Below are 22,640 nucleotides of genomic sequence, written 5' to 3' on the forward strand. Positions count from 1 at the left end.
TATTTTATAAAAAAATTACTAAGTAAATAAATTCATAGCTTATGTTTGGTTGGAGAAATTTTAAATTTTTTTATTATTAATCAATATTTTTTGGTAAAAAATATGAAATCAAATTATTTATTTTTTTCATTTTTGATATTATATTAATATTTACTTTTTATATAATTATTTAAATTTAAATTTTTTATTATAATAAATTCAATTATAAAATTCAAATTTCAAACCAAATACATTCATAATAATTTCATTTAAAAATATTAAATAAAAATACTATTTAAATAAAAAATTAAATAAAAGTTAAATTAAAACTATTTTTTTTAAAAAAATTGTTCCATAGTATACTCCCAAAATTTGGACATGAAAAGCACGTTGAGAGAGAGAGAGAGCGAGAGACAGGCGCGTGCGCATTCTCCAGTTTTCAAGGAACGGGTCTCTCGTAGAGCCGCTCATTCCATTCCATTTGGGCATTTGGCGCTATTCTTTCTCGAGCTTCTCGGCGGCGTCAAGCGCAATCCAAACCAAGCCTCCGCGCCATGAGTCTCAAATCTCCAATTCATCAATTTTGCACTCCTAGATTCGAGATTGCCCGGACAAGTTTTGGTCGAAATGGAGTTGTTTCGCGGTCAGGCGTCCGATATTTCCGCCTAAAGAGCAATCGAATATTCATTTCATGCTGCGCTTCTCCAATTCATGAAGTTGCTGGGAGGAGCATTGCTCCAATTTCGCAGAATGAAGAAGAGGAGGAGGAAGAAGAAGGGCATTTGGACGTAGCCGAGAAAGTGGAGTTGGTCAAAGGAATCTCTGAGGCTGAGGCATCCTCGGAGAACGAGAGCTTGTGGAGTCAGATGGTCGAAATTGCCAAATTTTCAGGTCCAGCGGTGGGGCTTTGGATTTGCGGTCCGATGATGAGTTTAATTGACACTGCTGTTGTTGGTCAGGGGAGCTCAACTGAGCTTGCTGCTCTAGGTATGTAGTTCCAGATTCGCAATTTACTTGTGTGTTTTTCCGGATAAATACTGTTATGCGACTCTACTTTTTAGCTTGATTTTGTTTGTCTTTGCTCTTGAATTCTTCTTGTTTTTTGTTTTTGGTGCTTTTGGCAGGGCCAGGGACAGTGTTATGTGATAATACAAGTTATGTTTTTATGTTTCTTTCCATTGCTACTTCAAATTTGGTGGCTACATCTCTCGCCAGGCAGGTTTGTTGGTTGGAGATAGATACTGAATCTTAAATTTGGCTTCAAATTACTAATAGGTTGCATTGTGAATCAAACCATGAATCCTGTCTAACACAAGGCTTCTGGTTGTCCGCCATTAAGTGGCGCAGGATAGAAATGAGGTGCAGCATCAGATATCTATGTTGCTGTTTATTGGATTGGCTTGTGGTTTTCTGATGCTTTTTTGTACAAGGTTATATGGTCAGTGGGCATTAACAGGTGAACAAGTAGACCCCCTCTAGTTTATGCATTGGATTATTAGTATATGTTCTGTGCTGCGCTGCTGTGGGCTGATCATTTTGTCTTCGATTCTCAACAGCATTTACAGGGGCAAAGAATGCCGAAATCATAACCGCAGCTAACACGTATGTCCAGGTCTGTTTCTCTGCGCCATGACCATAACCTTTTTGTTAAATAATCTTGTCATTTCCACATTTTCACTGTGAAAGCATTATGTCTTTGATGGTAAGCTATTGTTCATTTGTTCTCATGCCTAACTACCAATTTTTCAGATGCTTTTCTGGTTTCTTATTTCTTCATATCGTGGCTTTTCAATTAATTTTGGAAAGAAGCAACTTTATATAAATAAAAGATAGGAGGATTACAAGCCTAGGAGCATAAAATCATGTAGAGAGATCGAATGGGTGCTGAAAAGAGGACCTAATAGACTAGTGAACTGAAATACAGGACTGATTGAAAGTCATAGGCGAGAGATCTGTGAATCTCTTGCTCCAAGTTTTGTGAATAATCCTTCCTGGGTTATCTTTAGCTTTGGATTTAGTTGGTGCCATCTTGTAAAGAAATCACACTCCTTAAATCATAAGTCATACCTTCTCGGCCTAATCAATTACTTATAAAACTAATGTTTATTATGTAGAGTAGAGTGTTCTATGATTGACAAAGAACAAGAAGTAAATGAGCAAGGACCGCAAGAAGACAATGAGTTGGGTCTGCAAGGAGGAGAACCCCGTCATTTGTTGGTGTATCACCGACGCCAACGAACTTAATTTAGGAGCTGAATAATCCTAAACCCTTAATTGCTCTCTTTATTATCCTTAGAGAGATTTAGGGGCTTAAATAAGTCTAGGAATTAATAAGCATTGACGAGGACATAATTAGGGGATTGGATTATGAATAACATTCATGAAGGAAGCTTGGGAAGGGAAGATCTTATATTAATATATATATATATATATATTGAGGTAGAGGAAAAATGGGGGATTTATATGAGAATTGAGCCATAGGTTAGAATAAAGCAGTATTTTCTGATTTTTTAAATAATTGATCTATCAATTTGGTCCAACCTATTGGATCTCATACCGCCGTTGCCGTCATCATGACCTGATCCACCATTGATCAACGGATGGAGAAATTAGAGCCTGATCAGGCTGATCTAAGAGGGGAATTGCAAGCTACAAATGTGAAATTGGATTCTATTACTACGACACTGAATAAATTGACACAGTTAGTGTTAGCGGCTCATCCATCAGCGTCAAAATCGCCAGAGAAGAACATGGAAAAAGGGAAAAACTCGAATAGGTCTTTTGTTATGGATCAACCAGATCACCATCAAGGCCAGGTTACACCGACCCTAGCATTGCCAGCTTTTGAGAGGACCGATCCAATATGTTGGTTATCTCGAGCCAACCAACAGTTTGACATTCATCAAACCCGACCTCACTTGAAGGTGCCGCCGGCTTTGGTGGCTATGGAGACCTTGTATTGGTTCTCTTGAATGCGTTCTCAAAAGCCTAACATTACGTAGGTGGAACTGTCACAAGCTTTTATGGCTCGCTTTGACACGAGGTTTAAAGGGAGTCTTTAGAGGGGCTTGCCAATGTACAACAATCAGGAAATATCGAAGAGGACAAGGTTGTTTTGCAGGGGAGGGAATTGATAAAGAACAAGAAGTAAATGAGCAAGGGCCGCAAGAAGACAATGAGTTGGGTCTAAAGGGGGAGAACCCCGTCGTTTGCTGGTGTATCGTTGACGCCAACGAACTTAATTTAAGAGCTGAATAATCCTTGAACCCTTAATTGCTCTCTTTATTATCCGTAGAGAGATTTTTAGGGGCTTAAATAAGTCTAGGATTAATAAGCATTGACGAGGACATAATTAGGGGATAACATTGATCAAAGAAGCTTGGGAAGGGAAGATCTAATATTAATATATATATATATATATGTATTGAGGTAGAGCAAAAATGGGGGGATTTATATGAGAGTTAGCCATAGGCCGGAACAAAGAAGTATTTTCTGATTTTTTAAAAAATTGATCAATCAATGATTTTGTAGATCCTACACATGATGAGAGTAGTACTCTAATATTTTGGACCATGTAAGTGTCCCCTATGGTATAACATCTTTCATAATACACTTTATCCATGAATATCAACTTGGTGACCATGTGTAATATCCCGGCCGGCTCAAACCAAAGTGTCACCGCCGCGCCACACCGGAAGGCTCGTTCATCAACCAACTAACCCTACATTGTGGCGCTAAGGTTAAAATAATGAATACAAACATCTAATTAGAGATTTAAAATTAAAGCGTACCGGCTTATCAACTAAATAAGTAAAGTTTGAGCAAAAAATGAGTTGGAAATAGTTCAAAAGTCGTTAGTCCTGCATAATTAATGAATTTCAAAAGCATTCTAGAAGATAAAATAGATATAGTTCCTCCAATGAGTCATTACCTAAATGCATCATTTAGGTATAACGGAAGCATCATCACCTACAAAAAAGGTTCTAAGAAGAGGGTCAACACAACGTAATTAATCTAAGATAAAATTGATACGATATAAGTCATGATTCACGTGTAAATGCCATAAAATCATTTGAAGAAGATAATTTGAATGAAATATCACATATCACATAAGGATAGCTCACACACCCGAGTTTTTTAACGCCTTTCTTATATCTTATTTTCATTCTCAAATAATGGTGATGAGCACATCACGAAGAAAACTCCACTAGGCCTTAATTAGGGCCGGCTCGACCCGATTTTCCAACCTTATTACTTTGTATAACACTTCACATAGTTGCACATAACAAGCATAGGGTCACAACCCTCAAGGAAAGCTCCACAATGTGGATCTAAGGGTTCGAAGCCCAAAGTACACGAAAGTCAATTTGTTTATTAGTTTGCTTAGTTTGCGAGGGGCGCCAAACGGCCCACAACCTTCTAGTCTCCAATATAACATACTAATGGGGGATTGTACGCAATTCATCCTTCCATCACGGATGACGGTCCAAAGACCTTTTTCATCGTGAATGATGGGCACCTTAGAACCACCCAAAAAGGGAACCCGCCATCTCGATCCCTCGACTTAGCCCATTCGGGTTCTAGTTCGAGGTTAGCTAGTTATCCTAAAATACCAGTATACCCTCGCGTGTTTGCAAGGCACAGAGGTGGAAGGCTATGTCTTATCATCCAAACAATCGACGAGTTGATCGGACTCGACAGATAGTTTTAATTACCAATTTGATTCAATACTCAACATGCTATTAAACAAATTTCAAAAAGAGTTTCCAATTCAAAACCTTCCAATTTCCAACATTTAACCAACCAAACAGAAAGTAGAGTATTTAGAATCCAACAAGTTCATTAATCTCACTTTATTTGGCCAATTAAACATTTGAATAATATGTTCATTCCAATAGGTATAATCTAACTCTGAAAATCAGAATATTTAAATATAATCATAAAATTTTTTCCAAAAACCATAACTAGGATTTCACAAATTCTACAATTTTCCATTTAAAATACTATAATAATCTTCACATATGCCTATGGGACATTATAAACTTTTTAGAAGAAATTGGCAAAATTAACACTTTTAGAAAAATATCAATAGAAGAGGCCTACGATCTAAGAATAATCCCACTTAGCTTAAGAAAAAAAAAATAAATCCAAGAGGAGAAGAAAGCCTCAAGGGAGAAGAAGAGGTGGGCGGCGTGCGTGTCTGGCTGGCTGCTGCCCTGTTTTTTTTTTTTTTTTTTTTTTTTTAAACATAAAATACTTTATTATTTATTATACCCTGGGTCCAATCTCTTAATTTAAACCCAATTCCTTATTAACTTATACCAAAAATCCAAAATAAAATTTGTCTTGACTTCGGCTTGGCAAGTTCCAGCTAACTTCCGCAGATTATTTTTGCTGTGTATTACACCATGTGTTGCTCAAGAGATTTGACTCTTTACTTACCACAAACATTCTACCATTTTCATCTCTTTGGAACTCACATTGATAGCTGGAATTTTACAAAGAGTTACATTAAATGTATTATTTGTTTTCCATTTGTCTGGGATAGTAAATGATAAACTGTATTTATTAACAGATTCGAGGCTTAGCATGGCCAGCAATACTAGTTGGATGGGTTGCTCAAAGTGCAAGGTTTATTTGTTCAACATCACAGCTTTATTTATTAATTTAATATTTGTATTATTATTTATCTACTTCCAATTTTGAAAGCCCCTAATAAATAATATGTACTCTTATGGAAATGCCCTCATTAGTTTGTCCTCTTTTTGTTTTCAATTTAAAAATTGGTGCAGTTTGATTGTAGCTGATATTATCTAAGTAATTCTTTGTCAATATAACTTAAATTGCAGTTCCTTAATATGATTTTTACTCGTCTTGTTTGTATTGCACAGCTTAGGAATGAAAGATTCCTGGGGACCCTTAAAGGCATTGGCAGCTGCAAGTGTTATTAATGGCATTGGTGACATAGTGCTATGCAGGTTCTTGGATTATGGTATTGCTGGGGCAGCATGGGCAACAATGGTATCTCAGGTAAGCTGAACATGCCTCAGATGTTTTTACAAAATATTATGTGAAATTGCACATAGAAATCAGGATATATACAACTAGATATGCTCCCCGCCCAACTTTCTATGGTTTTTCTTCAAATGCAAAGTTGTCTTAGGTTGTTGCAGCTTACATGATGGTTGAAGCTTTGAACAGTAAGGGATATAATGGCTATGCCATCACTGTTCCATCACCTAATGAGCTCCTACAAATATTCTCACTTGCAGCTCCAGTATTTGTAACAATGATGTCAAAGGTTCGTGATTCCTTTATTGGTTCTGCTTTTGTTAACACTTAACAGTGCTTGGCACTTTTCTATTCTGACATTCATTAATATGTATGTTTAAACTTAGGTGGCATTTTACTCTCTTCTTGTATATTTTGCTACATCAATGGGTACAAAAACTGTTGCTGCCCATCAGGTTTGGTATTTCCATGTTAATATTTTTTGCTGTGTTATTACCTAATATTTCTTTTCATACTCAACTTATTTCTGTCAGCTTCCTAATTTCCTGTTATTCAGGTTATGATACAAGTGTACTGCATGTGTACGGTATTTGGTGAGCCCCTTTCACAAACATCCCAGTCATTTATGCCTGAGCTGATATGTGGAGTGAATCAAAACCTAGCTAAGGTTGGTAATGTCGTATGCAGTTGAAACTAATAATGACAGACACAATTATGGAGTTATTCCCTTTAGAAAATTTAAAGAAGCTGCAAAAGTATGCAGTAAAGTATGAAATCCAATATTGGTTTTTTAACCTAGATATCTGAAATGCTTGTGTGGGATGACAGGCCCGAACATTGCTTAAATCACTGGTCATTATTGGTGCGGCAAGTGGACTGATATTAGGATGTATTGGTACTTCAGTTCCTTGGCTATTCCCTAAAATATTTTCACCTGATCTTGAGGTCATACAGGAGGTCAGTTGACATCTCCCTGAACAATTATAATTCCTATATTAACCGGAGCTATGTTGCATTTAATTTACCTTTATCGGTAAAAGAATGTTTGGTTGTTGATTGTTGGCACCACTTTATTGTTCTGAAATGATAATTGTTCGCCATTCCGAATACATGATTGAATATACTTTCGGATGAAGAATCATTATTTAATTGGGAAAAACATGACATTTTGAATTGTAAAAGCTAGAACAGTTTGGAGATTGAAGCAGTCATAGTTGATGCTGTAATTTTCTTTTATAATGCAGATGCACAAGGTGCTTATACCTTTCTTCCTTGCTCTGTGCATCACACCCAGTACTCACAGCCTTGAGGGCACATTAATGGTACGCCGATACTATACAATACTGTTTCCGTCAGTTTTTCCATATCTTAAATGAAAACCTTGTCACAGACAATAGTTTAGTAGGCACAACATTACATGTTATGGCTCCATATCTCATATCATGCATCTGTTGATGAAATGGTTCAATTACTAATGCTTTAGTGAAGGAAAACTTTTCAAAATAAGTTTATTGTCTGATTTATAGAATTTACTTCCTGCAACAAACAGTTGGCACATTTTTTCCTTACTTGAGACGCCATCGCCATTTATTTTCTACATTCCATACAGTGAGTTCTTATCAGGGATCAGGAGTTTCAAGTCTAACTTCAACCTTCAGCACCTGCATCTATTTACCTACCTCCTTAAGATTTCAAATGTTTTCAAAGGATAACTGGTTTCTTTCAGATCCTTATTTTGTAATGGCAGGCTATGGCTATGGCTATGCCTATGCCAGTACCCTTTCTCTTTGTAAATACGAACAACATGGAATTATGGATATATTCTGACAATAAACTTCCACTATGCAGGCCGGACGAGACTTGAAATTCCTGAGCATGTCTATGGGTGGGATCTTCTGCTTGGGCTCCCTTGTCCTTCTGGTAAACTACACTATTCTCCACATTTACTTTATTCAACTCAAATGACTCGCTTCAATGCATTTCCTTGTAATGAAATCTAAAATGTTCCTTTTGTATAGAATGGGTTATGAAATTACCATCTTTTCCAAGTGTCCAATATGGACTTGTCTTTTTGCAACATATCTAATATCATTCCAACAACTACTTTTGGGGTGTGTTCGTTAAGCTTTGCATGTTTTGAATTTTAAAGTTTGAATTGAAAATTAAGTTTTGGACACCTTTTATTGCCATTCTCCAAAAATAATAATAATTAATAAAAGATATTTTATACAAAAGTCAAAATGCTTATTATAAAAAGTCATTATAAAACTTAAAAAGTCAAATATTCAACCTAAAATAATATATTTTATATTTTTGGCAATTTTTAGTATCACACTCCAAAAATCATTTCATCCAAAAACACTGGGTGAATGGAGTCATTATGTTTTAAATGGAAACCACGTGTTAGATGTAATGTTTGGAATAAAAAGTCATTGGATGAGCGAGTTTGTTTAGTATTTATAGGTAGTGTTTTTGTTGCAAGACATGGAGAATCGTGAAAGTATTATAGAAAATTATAATTTTGTGTTTTTTGTCAACTTTCATTGTTATGTGTGTATATTATATATATATATATCTTTTGTAATATTTTTCTTGTAAATCTGTGTACCTTTAAAAGATTGTGAACACACTGATTTTTAGGGAGAAAAATATTGCATTATAAATTGGATAATGTGAATATAAACGAAAACACAGACAAGCATATTGCGTAAGATCTTAGGTGTGTTTGTTTGTTGTTTTGGGTTTGGATTTTAAATATTAAAAATTTTTAATTTGAATAATTGTTTGATATGATATAAATAAGTGTTGATAGTATATTTTGAACATAGAATTAATATTATAATATAAAAGTATAAAATAAAAATTTGATTTAATATTTTTAGGAAAGAACACACACCTAAAACATTTGTAACATGTATCAAAGTCTAAATTTTCCCAGAAACTTTAGCTAACATATTTTTTCATTCCTATGTATCTGCAGCTGGCGAGCAGTCGAGCTTACAGTTTATCTACTTGTTGGTTTACTCTTGTGGCATTTCAATGGGTAAGTCTTGGTTTCTACTTATTTAAGTTGGTGTTACATATCGGTCGTGTGCGTAACATTTGGTTTGATCAACTCATGTTCTTGTGACCAGTCCCGATTCCTTGTTGCCTTGCGCCGCCTCACCTTGCGAAACGGGATACTTTACAATGAAAATGCAACAAATCATAAGTTGAAATCTGCATAGCGGGACTCGAAAAGCTTGGTCGGTCTATGTGTGTTGTGTTTTTTAACTCACAAAAGGCCATTCAGCTGCAATGCAAGCATGGTTAGTTTTTCTATTCATTTACTTCTACTGATTTTCTTTTGCAGATTTCATAGAGGCATAAATATTTTCGTTCTTTAGGTTACTAGAAATTGCTTTCGGTTGCTTTCCTTAAAAAAAGGTTATTAGAAAAAAATAAATAAATAAAATCAAGGAACATTTGCTAAGCAATCATCATCTTTCATTCGATCCAAATTTAAGTGGAATGTAATGATATTGTATCATTGTTGTATTTACTGTTCAAGTAAGGTCGTATTGTTGTATTTACTGATAGTTTAATAGTATATGTATTTTTTAATATTATCGAAGTATTTTAGGTTGTGTTTGGAGTATTGTTTAGATATTTTAGGTTGTGTTTTTAGATTGAAAGTTTTTAAATAGACGATGATGTTATGAGTTATGAATTTACATTAGCGTTTCTTTGGCTGTAGTATCATAATTTGGGTTTGGAGTTTTAAATAGAAATATTTTGAGTGAGAATATTGGTTTGATATGATTAGATGTTTTATTTTTTTTAATGTCAAATTATTTTTTAATTGTATAATAAAATATAAAAGAAAAATTCAGGGTAAAATATATTTTGTCATTTTTATTCATTGGTGTTAATTTTAGTCTTTTTATTTTCAAAATAATAATTTTAATCTCTTACCCAATGAATGAGTTCAATATTAATCCTTAATTATTTTTTTCTGTAAAAATTAATAAATATAGTTATTACTCCTTTTTTTTTTTATGAACAATTTTCTTTTTAATAAAAAATCGTACATGTCTTTTCCGTTTACTTGCCACACATGGTTTGCCCAGTGTGATTTACTTATTGGCCCTAATTTGCAAGAGTATTAGGTTCGGCCGGAGTTTATCCAGTGCGCACTTTCAAGTAGCGGCTGCGGGTTCCGACGTTATAAAAGAAAATAAGTATATATTGTAAATATGAATATTATAGAAATAAACAAATAAAAATATTAATTATAAAAATAACAAATAAAAATATTAATTACTCCGATTATTAATAACTATTTTGTATATTATATATTTATTATGTAGTAAGTGTTGGCAGAGTTGTATATATAAATATATTATATTTATATAAATATATGTATACGTATGTATATAGGCAATGTTTATAAGTGTTTGTATAGATGAATGTAGGAGAATTGAATGCATCACCGTATAATGTATACGCAGATATTATGTACTCACTCCGTTCCAATGTAATAGTCTTGTTTACTATTTTTGTCTATTTCAAAACAATAGTCTTATTTTCATAAATAACCATATCACTATAAAATTATTCCTACTTTTTCATTATTATTACACAATTGCCATTATTTTTTAAACTAATATACTCACAAGGGCAAAAAAGTCATTTATCCTTACATTTTACCCACTACTAATATAATATTAATATTATTTAAATCTTATGTCCACACACAATAGGACTATATTTTTGGGACGGATGGAGTATATAATACTCCTAATTGGATGCATTTATATAAAAAATATGCTTCGTCAAAATTTTACTATGAAAATACTTTGTGGAAAAAAATCATAGTGAATGAAAAAAAGTATATAATTTTTTGTTTGTTTCCCCTTATTTGGACTCTACTTGAGATTTTTAAACCGATACATTCTGATTCTTTTCACCAATTTGTTAAATGTTGTCGGTCGGGCCTTGGTTAATAAATCTGCAAAATTTTTAAATGATCGGATTTGTTGTACATCAATTTCACCATTCTTTTTAAGGTCGCGAGTAAAAATTTTTTTTGATGAAATATGTTTTGTTCTATCTCCTTTAATGTATTTACCCTTTAACTGAGCAATGCAGGTCGCATTGTTTTCATATATGATTGTTGGGGGATCTTCATTTTCAGACATTAACCCACACTTTCTTTTAATATGATGCGTCATTGACCCAACCAAATACATTCTCGGTTTACTTTATGAATAACCAATACTTTGGCATGATTTGATGATGTGACGGTTATTGTCTTTTTTGTGGATATCCTAGAAATCATAGTATCACCACACGTACAGGTCAGACAAATACCCAACATTAATATAGCTTAATAACTTGTGCCGAGAATTATTCGAATAAAATAGGCCAATATCACTTGTCCCTTGAAGATAACGCAAAACATGTTTAATCTCATTCCAATGTCGTTTAGTAGAGGATGAACTAAATCTGGCCAATAAATTTACTGCAAATGCAATATCTGGTCTTGTGCTATTTACTAGGTACATGAGTGCACCTATTGTACTAAGATATGGTATTTCAGGACTAAGCATATCTTCATCATCTTCTTTTGGTTTAAATGGATCTTTGTTATGATCAATTGATCTGACAATCATTGAGGTACTCAATGAATGTACTTTATCCATATAAAATCGCTTCAATACCTTCTGGGTATAAACGGTTTGATGGATGAATATTTCATTATCCACATATTCAATTTGCAGACCAAGACATAATTTTGTCTTTTCAAAGTCTTTGATCTCAAATTTTCTTTTCAGATATTCCACGGATGATTGGAGCTCTTCAGAAGTCCCGATAATATTGAGATCATCAACATATACTGCAATGATTACGGATTTTGACCCATTTTTTTTTATGAAAATACATGGACATATTGGGTCATTAGTATAATTTTCTTTGGTTAAACACTCTGTGAGACGGTTATACCACATGCGTCCAGACTGTTTAAATCCATACAAAGACTTTTGTACTTTGATGGAATAACAATCTCTGGAATTTGATTTGCATGCTTCAGACATGTTATATCCTTCAAGGATTTTCATGTAAATATCATTATAGGTATAAGCGGTTTGATGAATGAATATTTCATTATCCACATATTCAATTTGCAAACCAAGATAGAACTTTGTATTTCTAAAGTCTTTGATCTCAATTTTTTTTTTTTTTTTTTGTTTTCAGATATTCCACAAATGATTGAAGCTCTTCAGGAGTCCCGATAATATTGAGATCATCAACATATACTCCAATTATCACGAATTTTGACCCATTTTTCTTTATGAAAACGCATGGATATTTTGGGTTGTTATTATAACCTTCTTTGGTTAAAGACTCAATGAAACAGTTATACCAAATGCGTCCAGACTGTTTAAGTCCATACAAAAAACTTTTGTACTTTGATGAAATAACATTATCTGAGATTTGATTTGCATGCTTCAGACATGTTACATCCTTCAAGGATTTTCATGTACATATCATTCTCCAATGAGCCATACAAGCAAGCAGTGACTAAGTCCATAAGGCGCATATCAAGTTTTTCATGCACTGCTATGCTTACAAGATATCTAAATGTGATACCATCCATAACTGGGGAATATGTCTCATCATAATCAATTCCAAAACTTTGTGAGAATCCTTAAACTACAAGGCTCGCTTTGTATCTGACAGTTTCATTGTCTTCATTTTTTTTCTTACAAATACTAATTTGCACTCAACTGGCTTAACACCTTCTGTTATTTAAATTATAGGTCCAAAGACAATTTTTTTTTTTTTTGCAAGTGAGTCTAACTCAAACTCGATCGCATATTTCTATTTTGACCAATCGTTTCTTTTCCGACATCCATCAACTGATGTTGGTTCAGGATCCTCGTCAGTTTATATTATGTCAAGTGTCACGTTGTATGCAAAAGCCTTATCAATGACTATTTCATTCCGGTTCCAATTTTTCTTTGTAGCGATGAAGTTAATTGAATTCTCGATAACTTCATTTTCTTCAGAGGTATGCTCTTCTGGAGCTTCCTCTTCAAGGATATGTTCCTTGCCACTACAAATTGTTTGAGGAATTGAATAATTAACCAATACCCTTTTCTTTCGAGGATTCTTATCATTGGAACGTACAGGTCTGCCACGCTTCAGGCGCGTAGAAGATTCATTGGCACTTTTCATTTGTCCTTCTGGGACAGTCATTTTTGTCGGTGCATTTTCTGCAGGAATATACAACCAGACAACTATGCTGGAGTCATTAAATACATCCGGTAACTGATTTGCAATTTGTTGCAAACGTACAATTCTTTGTACTTCTAATTCGCATTGTCGTGAACGGGGATTCAAGAAATTCATAGGTATTTTTCAAGTAATTTCTTTTTACAGTTGATTCTGTTCTCTCCCTAATGTCGGGAAATTTGTTTCGTTAAAATGACAGTCTGTGAATCGCGCAGTAAATAGATCACCTACCAGTGGTTCGAGGTATTTAATTATCAACGGTGATTTATACCCGACATAAATTTTCAAATGATGTTGGGGGCCCATTTTTGTACGTTGAGGTGGTGCAATTGACACGTAGACCGCGCATCCAAAAATCCTCAAATGAAAAATATTGGACTCTTTTCCAAATACTAATAGTGTTGGGGAGTATTTCTGATAACTTGTCGGTCTAATTCGCATAAGTTTTGCTGCATGTAATATTACATGTCCCTAGACAGAAACGGGGTGTTTGGATTTCATCAATAAATTAATTGCATTCTTTTGATAAATGATTCTGCCACACCATTTTGGGTGTGACATAAAGAACATGATGTTCAATAGTTATTCCCAAAGTCATGCAATAATCGTCAAATGCTTGTGATGAATATTCACTAGCATTATCGAGATGAATTTTGTTTATTGGATAATCAGAAAATTGTGCTCGCAACTTAATTATTTGTGCAAGTACTCTTGCAAACATTATATTACATGTAGATAGCAAACATATGTGTGACCATCTCGTTGATGCATCAATGAGCACCATGAAATATTAAATGGCCCACATGGTGGATCTACAGGTCCACATATATCATCTTGGATTCTTTTCATAAATGATGAGGATTCAGTTTCAACTTTGGTTGGTGACAGTCTGATTATTGATTTGCCTTGTGAGCATGCTGCACACACAAATTCATTTGAATTCAAGATCTTTCGGTCTTTTAATAAATGGCGAATGGAATTTTCGATTATTTGCCTCATTATGGTATTTTCAAGATGTCCAAGAGATCGTGCCAAATTAGAAAATCATTTAATTGCATAGACTTTAGGTTTACTGCATATGTTTCAACGACACTTATTTTGGCATAGTACAAGCCAGAGGACAATGAGGGAAATTTCGTAATTGCATACTTATTTCAATATGATATCCGTTTGTCTCGTCCATTGTTTCAATATGATATCTGTTCCTACGAATATCAGTGAAACTCAACAAATTTCTTTGAGTTTTACTTGAAGAAATTAAATTAAATTAAATTGCAATCGAAGGAAAGTCAGAATTTATATTCTCGTTGGATTTAATAAGAGATTTTTAAAAATATATTGATTTGTTTTTTTCTATATTTTCTGACAACCAATCAACCATTCACATGACTCAAAATACAGTTTATCACGAGCACACAAAACACGTAGACATTGAGTATCACTTCATCTGTGATTACCATGCAAAAAGAACCATTGATTTGTGGTTCATTCCTTTCTCTAAGCAATTGGTATATGTTTTCACTAAAGGAATTCCTACTGACATCCTTCAATATATGTATATCAAGCTCAACTTGAAATATCTCTCAATTCAACTACTTCTGAATCTTCAAGCAGTCAATGCCATTAAGTCTATCTAAATTTAGTCTAGGCATGATATTATATCTGGAGTGCAAGAATCATTTTGTTTTAGTATGTCGGATAGTTTGTTATATGAAAGATTGAGTTTTAATAATTGAGTAATGTGTTGTTTGATAATTAACTGTTAGCTTATTTGATTAATTGATTTGATAACAAGAATACATTAGCTATTTGTGTTGGATTGTTTGGAAAATTAACGGTTGTTTATGCGTAAAATGACAATTAAAAATAATTTATATTTTATTTTAAAATAGTTTGTACATTCTTCTAGTGTGTAATTTGTTTATTTTTTTTAAAATTTCTTGTTAGATATTTGAGAATTCTAAAAGTATTATTAAAATATAGCTTTTTTACTTTTATATACTGCCTCCGTCCCATAAATATAGTCTTAATTGGGTTGGACACTGGATTTAAAGAATATTGATATTATATTGGTAGTGGGTAAAAAGTATGGATAAAAGACTTTTTTACTCTTGTGTATTAGTGTAAAAAGTAGTGACAATTGTGCAATAAAATGAAAAAGTATGAGTAGTTTTATGGTGATATGATTATTTATGGAAATAAGACTATTGTTTTGGGACGGACAAAAATGGTAAACAAAACTATTGTATTGGAACGGAGGGAGTAGTTTATAAGAAAATAATAAATTTTTATTAAAAAATATGAATAATTTTTATACTACCTCCGTCCACCACTAATCTATCCGTTTACTTTTTGCATGTTAATCTTTGAATATTAATTATTATGTCAAAACGTAGTACAAATCAAGGAAAAACGACAAAAATATTTCTATTGGTGTCTTATAATACTAATGTAATGACATTTGTACAAAAAATTATACAAATATAAGGATATTTTTAATGTTAAAAACAATGACGCCAAACGCAAATGGATAAATTGACGGTGGACGGAGGTAGTATTAAAAATGGTGTAAAATATAAAAAAGTCATTTGTATATGTATTTTTATGTTAATTTTTAATTAATTTATCTTTTTACTAAATTTTTTATTTCAAGTAAATTTATTCTATTTTATTCATTTTAATACAAAAATTGAGATAAAAAAAATTAATATTTTATAATTTGCCTTAAGTTTAAAAAATTTAAATATTTTAAAAATAAAATAATTCACATATAAAAATCATAATTTCAATTACTTTAAATTTATAAAAAAAAAAATTCATAACTTACTCAGAAAACTCTAAAAAAAAGAATTATTAGAATAAATTAATTAATTTTAAATTAAAAGAAGCTTTTAAATTTTTTTAATCATTTAATATTTTTCAAAATATTAAATTCAATATTGATATTGATTTATTTTTACAATATATCATATGTAGTTATATTGTTTTATATCAAATAAATATTAAAAAAAAAGAAAAACTTAGTACGGCGTAATAATATAGAATTTGTTTTGGATTTGTATAATTGTAGTTTGAGTTTATAATAATTGTGATTGGATGAGATATATTGTGAGATGAAATAATATATTTTTATTAACTGCAGATACTTATATATAGGTAGATAGATGCTCTATTTATTTAGAGTTTTTTTTTTTTTTTTTTTTTCCTACAAAGCAGTTTAAATGTTTTCAATAATACTATATATCAATTATATATTCAAACATCACATTTAACAAACTATTTCATACAAACAAAAGTACAAAACCAAAAGTACACAAATTAAACAAAAATGTATGAAACTAGCTAAAACATGAATGGTCTAGCTCATAATTATTGACTGCAATATTGTGATTCAACAACACCACTCGTACCATATGTCTGTCTCAGCAATCAAATTTCAACACAATAAACACCTAAGATAAATACTAATTTGTTATAGTCAAGCGGTGGCATCCATGAGACGACTATCATAGTTTGATTATGCTTACCAATTCGTTATTTCTTGAAAAATGAAAATGATATTTTGTTTCATCCAATTCCTTCTAGATATCGGTGGAGGATTTCATAACGATATTATTCAAAATGGGAAAAATTATTTTTAGTCTCAATATAACCAAAATTCATCAATTTTGGTCTCCATATAAAAATCTTATCAATTTTGGTCACAATATAACCAAAACTCATCATTTTTTGTCCCAATATTGGTGGGACCAAAAAAGATAATGTTTGATAATATTGGGACAAAAAATGATGAGTCTTGGTTATATTGGGATTAAAATTGATAAAAATTTTATATTGGGACAAAAAATGATGAGTCTTGGTTATATTGGGACTAAAATTGATAAAAATTTTATATTGGGACAAAAAATGATGAGTTTTGGTTATATTGGGACCAAAATTGATAAGATTTTTATATTGGGACCAAAATTGATGAATTTTAGTTATATTGAGACCAAAAATGATTTTTTTCCATTTAAAATTGAGCTTTGATTCAATGAAATGTATTTTTCGTTAAATCGATTGATTATTTATTCCACATTGATTTTGAAACATCCCAAATGATGAACTCGTAATACTGATAATTTGTTGCATCCAAATTGGAAGAAACTTTGTTGCAAATCCCTTTTAATCATGTAAATCATTTATGCTTCTTCACTAAACTGGGATTGGATTATTGTTTTTTCAATCTGAATTCATCGATCTCTGAGTATTCGCGTTATACCACTACCAAAAAAAGGTCTTTTTGTAACTGTCAAATATTCGTAACTAAAACTCATTTTTCGTGCAAAATAGTTTTTTGTGTCGACTTTGTTACGGATTTTGACCGCTACGAAAAATCGCGGTACAAAAAGTCCGTGTTGCAACAAAATCCGTAACAAATATTTGGTGGTCAACTCTCAAAATAAGCACGTTTTATTATATTTGTTACGTTTTTTGGTATGTAACAAAAACATCAATTATGTTTTTGAATCGACAAAGATCCGACACAAATAATACGGAACAAAAGTTGAATAATGTCAGAGAAATATTTGTTACGACATATGTCTGAATCAACAAATGCGTTACAAATGTCTAATCTTGTCAGAAAACTTCTTGTTACAAGATTTGTCCGTAACACAATACATTACAAAAGGACTGCCCCTAACAAATAAGTTGTTTGTTACAAAATTAGTCCGCAGCAAAAAGTCATGACAAAAGTCAGGCAACCATACATTACCATTTGTACCGGCCATTGTTCATAACTAAAAATACGCTACCAAAGATGTCCCTGTGTGGCATAATAGTTGTCTCCATGAATAAATTCCATTTGTCTGTATTATTAATGTGTGAGAAATAATTTAAAACTTAATCTTATCATAATTGTTTCCAAATCCATGGTAATACTACACATGGTCATCAATACAACGATGTTCATAGTCCAACCAAAAATAAAATATTAGTCGCCAACGGTGCAAACAAAACATCTCAAAAAAACACCAATCCGTACACCAACATAACAACCTACTAAATAACAATACGCAAAACAAAAAAGTAATACGTAAATAGATAAATCTGATATCATACGTAAGTACGATCTTAAGGCAAACTCATAAATACAACTATGAATGACCCAGCTCGTCGAGTGCCGAATCATGGAGTATGCAATCTCGGGCGGCGAACCAACTGCAATGTGTTTTTAATAATATATAAGCATTTAATACAAAAATTGAAGTAATTTAATTTCCAAAGGAATAAAGTAAAAAAAAAAAAAATGCGTACATCCTGGTAAAGCTACTCGATATTATCTCCGTCGAATACATCACCGAGAATTTTTGCTCCAGCATTAGTTGGAAGGATGAGTGCGGTCTCCGGAACTATTACAGCTGTAACATACACCTTAACAATGACTAGGGTATCACCTATATAAATAGGTTAAACGAGCGCTAGTTACGAGGAAGGTCTGCCTCTATAAACATTATGGATGAATATAATAAAATAAAACTTACGCTTTAGCTTGATCAAGGGACCCTATCTTAAATACAAGTATAGTAACAAATAAACTCGAAAAACACTAATAAAATAGGCTGACTCCTGAATATGCTACTCTGCACCACATTAATCAAAATGAATGATAAAAAAATGCTTCACTTGCTACAACAATGTTGTATCTCAAAAAGCATCAATGCAGTTTGATATCTTCATTTTGCTTCACACATAGTCAAACAAATGGAGAACCTCGAGTGTTATATAATACCATCAAACAGATCCTCTAGATTCTCAACATCATTCAGAGCTAAAAGCTACTCAGAAATTCATCATCAGCAATAGAAATAATCTTCAGGTTGTTCCTAAGGATAAATTATCCGACCAAAGGAATAATGATTTAAAAATGATAAAATCACGAAACACGCTTTCATAAGTGTGGACATGACTCCCACCTTCTATTCAATGTTGATGAGAATCTCTGATTCATTAGAACTTCACAATGAAGTGCAAACCTACTAGTAAATAACAATTATATTAAACATCGACTAAAATTGAATCCAAGCTTAATTAACAAGTTCTACACCTAAAAAACTAAATAAACACAAAACTAACTTAGATTTACAACCATACCAATTTAAGTTAATTAAAGGAGCATCCCATCTTAGCCAAGGAAATCCAAGAAACAGAACAACACAAATTATCCTATTGCAATAAGGTTAAGGAACTAGACAGAAATTAAACAACCTAAACCAATCTAATCTAACCTACAACAATCAAGACATATACAAACAAACAATCAAGAAGCAAACTTATATATTATCAACATTCAAAGCCAAGAAAAACTTCCCTAATTGCAAAATTTTTCGTGGTGCAGAATTTTGGAAGGGGCTGAGGGGAGGGGCTGATCTACTAAATCCTCATACTTGCATATTTTTTTGCCTTCGAACAATTGCGGTTGACACTGAGGAGGATCTACAATTAACAGAGAGAAAAAAAATCAGCCATAAGGCTATTTAACAGAGAGAAAAAAAATCAGCACATGGGTAGAGCTAAAGCTAATTCCAACATCAACCAAAGTAAGACAAATGTCATTTGTTAGGGCTAACACAATCTACTCTTAATTGCCAATATATAGTTCAAGGCATATCAAAAAAATGAATTTATCAAGCATTGCAAATTTCCAGCCGCTTTAACTCAGATGCAGCTCCTATCACATTAATGTCATCTAAACCGAAATTCAAGAATACAAAGAAAACATACAACACAGACAAAAAAATATTACAGTGATGTACCTTTGAAAATAATGGTAAAGCATCTAAGGCAGTTTTATCAAGATTCGTCTCTTTCTGGAATTATCAAGGGCCAAGACTCCATTAGTAACTTTCTTTTGCTTAAAGCAGAAGTGTCAAGAATACTTTATCAAAGTGAATCATGGGGGACATAGAAAGTCTTTTCCCCATTATTTACATTCAACACTCACCAGTTTCTTTTTGAAACTTCCGAAGAGCCTGAGACAAGTCAAAAAAAAGTTGTTCATTGCTCATTAACTCATCCTCCAATTAACTTTCACCAAGGATTAACGCAACCATTATTGTATATCAACAACAATTTTAAAACTAAATTGATATGAACAACTGTGCTAGAGCATGTTATCCAATTCAACTCTATTTAGCTAGTGACGGTAGAAACTAAAGCATACTCAAGTACAGAAAATCCTAACATAATTACAAATGCATTCTAACAACTAACAATAGCAACTTAACTATTTAAAACATCAGATCGTTCATAAGAGCAATTCTCCGGGGTGTAGTACAATTTTGTTGGCATTTATGGTTTCAATGTCTTTAAGTGGCTATAAAAGATTTGTCTGCAATAATCTAGTCCCGCAATGATTTATTAATATAAGATACATTATTTGAAAAAACATGGTATCATATTATAATATTAGCAAGGATAAATACTTCCATTTAGAAGTAGTGAAGACTTCAAGGTGAGGCACGGTGAGATCGGCACAACTCCAATGACTCTTTTATTCCATACATTTACATACACGAATCAATCGCAGAAAATTATAATGCAAGTATATGTTACTTACGGGACCAACTATATTTCTGCAGTGTTTAATGTTATTCTCCTAGAAGTGACTCAAATGTTAATGCTTAGATTGTCATACACAATCCTCATCTCAGAGTTTTCTCCACAAATATCCCACATCACACAACCGTATAAGTGTGATTGGATCTTGGAATTTAGCTCAACTAACAAAATTTTTTCAATTTCCAATTTTAACCTATAACATATTTTTTGCACAAAATCGGAATAACCCAAAGTAGCAACACAACATATAATTAAATAATTTTCAAAACAAGAGATTTGTAACTAGATATCAACAAAGCATTTGTTGCTACTCCAAGGAAGCAGAATACAAAAGGAAACAAAATCAAGAACACGGTAAGAACAACTTATCCTTCTTTCTTTCGCCGGAAAGCTCCTATCGGTGACAATGGTGTCTTCGGTTTTCATCTCCGACATCAATCAGCGACCACGAACAAAAAAGGCGGACAACGACTGTTCTAGAGAAGAAGAAAATTGAAACAAAGAAGAAGAAGTAAACGAAGAAAGAAAGGAAATGAAGAAGAAGAGGCGGAATAAGAAAACAAAGAAGAGGAAGAGGAAGAGGAAGAAGGAGAAACAAAAAAAAATGGAAACGAAGAAGAAAAAGTAAGAGAAAGAAGAAGGCGAGCGGCGGCTAGGGTTTGATGTTTATAATTCAGGTTTGGTTTTATGTTATTTTTATTTTTAATTTAAATTATTATATATTAATAGAAAAATAATCAATAATTAGAAGAAATTGAAGATATTTTAATTATTTCTATGAATTAATTTATAATTAGCAATGAAAACATAAAGCATAATAAATTAATTAGTTTCAGTTATAAAATTAAATTTTGTAGTTAAATAATAAATTTGAAATAATTGTATATAATTATTTTTTATAATTATAATATTAAAGTTTTTGTTACCGATTGAATTTGCAAAAAAATATATATATATTACAATATCTTACCTTATCTGTAATTGCTACTGATATATTATCGAAATAAATATTTTTTTTAATTTTAAAATAATTTTATATTGATTTTTTTTAAAATAGAAAATTTTAATATTAACTTATTTGTTACGGCTTGAAATGCATAACAAATATGCATATGATAACATCTCGTCCAAAATGTCTAATTGATACGAATAAATTACCGAAATAAATAAGTTTTTTTAAAATTTTAAAATAATTCTATATAGATTTTATATATATACAGAAATTTTTAACATTTAGATATTTCTTACAGTTTGAATTGCGTAAAAAATTTATATAGGATGACATCCCGTCAAAAATATATTTATTACGGATAAATTATCGAAATAAATACAAAAAAAAAGGTTGACCAACCATTAAACTTTTTATCCGATAAATTTCGTAACAAAAGCCACTTTTTGTAGCAGACTTATTTTGACGGACCAGATACTCGCTACAAAAAGTCAATTTTTTGATAGTGTACATTTATATACAAAATACAATAGATGTTAACTTGATATTTTAAATTAAAATCGATTTTTATTACAACATAAAAAAATAATATTTAATTTAATATTTTTTGGAAAAAGAAATTAGTTGAATAGTAATTAGAAAAATCCAAACTTTTAAGTTTGAATATTATGCTTCATACTATACTCCTACTGCAGTGAAAATTGCTAAGCTATTGTCATGCTATCGTTGCTTTAGTTTTTTAAAAATTTTAACATATAATTTCATTATTCTTAAAAAAAAAAAATTCATATAAAATATTATATTTAATAATTGTTGGAAT

General features: G+C 31.9%; 1 protein-coding gene and 1 long non-coding RNA gene across 5 annotated transcripts; one reads left to right on the forward strand and one right to left on the reverse strand.

The window, feature by feature from the left end:
• Positions 1 to 403: 403 nt before the first annotated feature.
• LOC127256544 (protein DETOXIFICATION 46, chloroplastic-like) lies at positions 404 to 12,413 on the forward strand. 4 transcript variants are annotated; one of them, XR_007839873.1, is made up of 15 exons: positions 404 to 966; positions 1,104 to 1,198; positions 1,327 to 1,435; positions 1,536 to 1,591; positions 5,555 to 5,610; positions 5,871 to 6,009; positions 6,143 to 6,280; positions 6,378 to 6,446; positions 6,548 to 6,658; positions 6,820 to 6,948; positions 7,236 to 7,313; positions 7,840 to 7,911; positions 8,972 to 9,034; positions 9,126 to 9,299; positions 12,229 to 12,413. XR_007839873.1 is itself a non-coding variant. In XM_051282599.1 (14 exons), exons 1-14 carry the CDS (start codon positions 534 to 536, stop codon positions 9,216 to 9,218), a joined length of 1,641 nt encoding a protein of 546 aa, XP_051138556.1. In that variant the 5' UTR covers positions 404 to 533; the 3' UTR covers positions 9,219 to 9,563. The 4 variants fall into 4 exon arrangements, 1 of the variants encoding a protein (XP_051138556.1); XR_007839872.1 differs by lacking the exon at positions 12,229 to 12,413 and adding an exon at positions 11,808 to 12,135; XR_007839874.1 differs by lacking the exon at positions 12,229 to 12,413 and adding an exon at positions 10,140 to 10,492.
• A 5,831-nt stretch (positions 12,414 to 18,244) lies between these two features.
• LOC127252012 (uncharacterized) lies at positions 18,245 to 21,519 on the reverse strand. Its single transcript, XR_007838993.1, has 4 exons — positions 20,255 to 21,519; positions 20,067 to 20,120; positions 18,568 to 19,746; positions 18,245 to 18,471 (listed from the first exon to the last, which is right to left on the reverse strand). It is a non-coding gene; the product is annotated as an uncharacterized LOC127252012 (long non-coding RNA).
• Between the last annotated feature and the right edge of the window lie 1,121 nt (positions 21,520 to 22,640).

Source organism: Andrographis paniculata, unplaced genomic scaffold, assembly GCF_009805555.1.
Source record: "Andrographis paniculata isolate CXL003 unplaced genomic scaffold, ASM980555v1 Contig12END, whole genome shotgun sequence".
In the NCBI taxonomy this organism is placed as follows: domain Eukaryota; kingdom Viridiplantae; phylum Streptophyta; class Magnoliopsida; order Lamiales; family Acanthaceae; genus Andrographis; species Andrographis paniculata.

Coding starts and splice junctions, on each gene's coding strand:
- LOC127256544 (XM_051282599.1), top strand. CDS start 534: ATGAGTCTCAAATCTCCAATTCATCAATTTTGCACTCCTAGATTCGAG. Junction 6,659..6,819: donor TGAATCAAAACCTAGCTAAG/GTTGGTAATGTC, acceptor GTGGGATGACAG/GCCCGAACATTGCTTAAATC. Junction 7,912..8,971: donor TGGGCTCCCTTGTCCTTCTG/GTAAACTACACT, acceptor ATGTATCTGCAG/CTGGCGAGCAGTCGAGCTTA.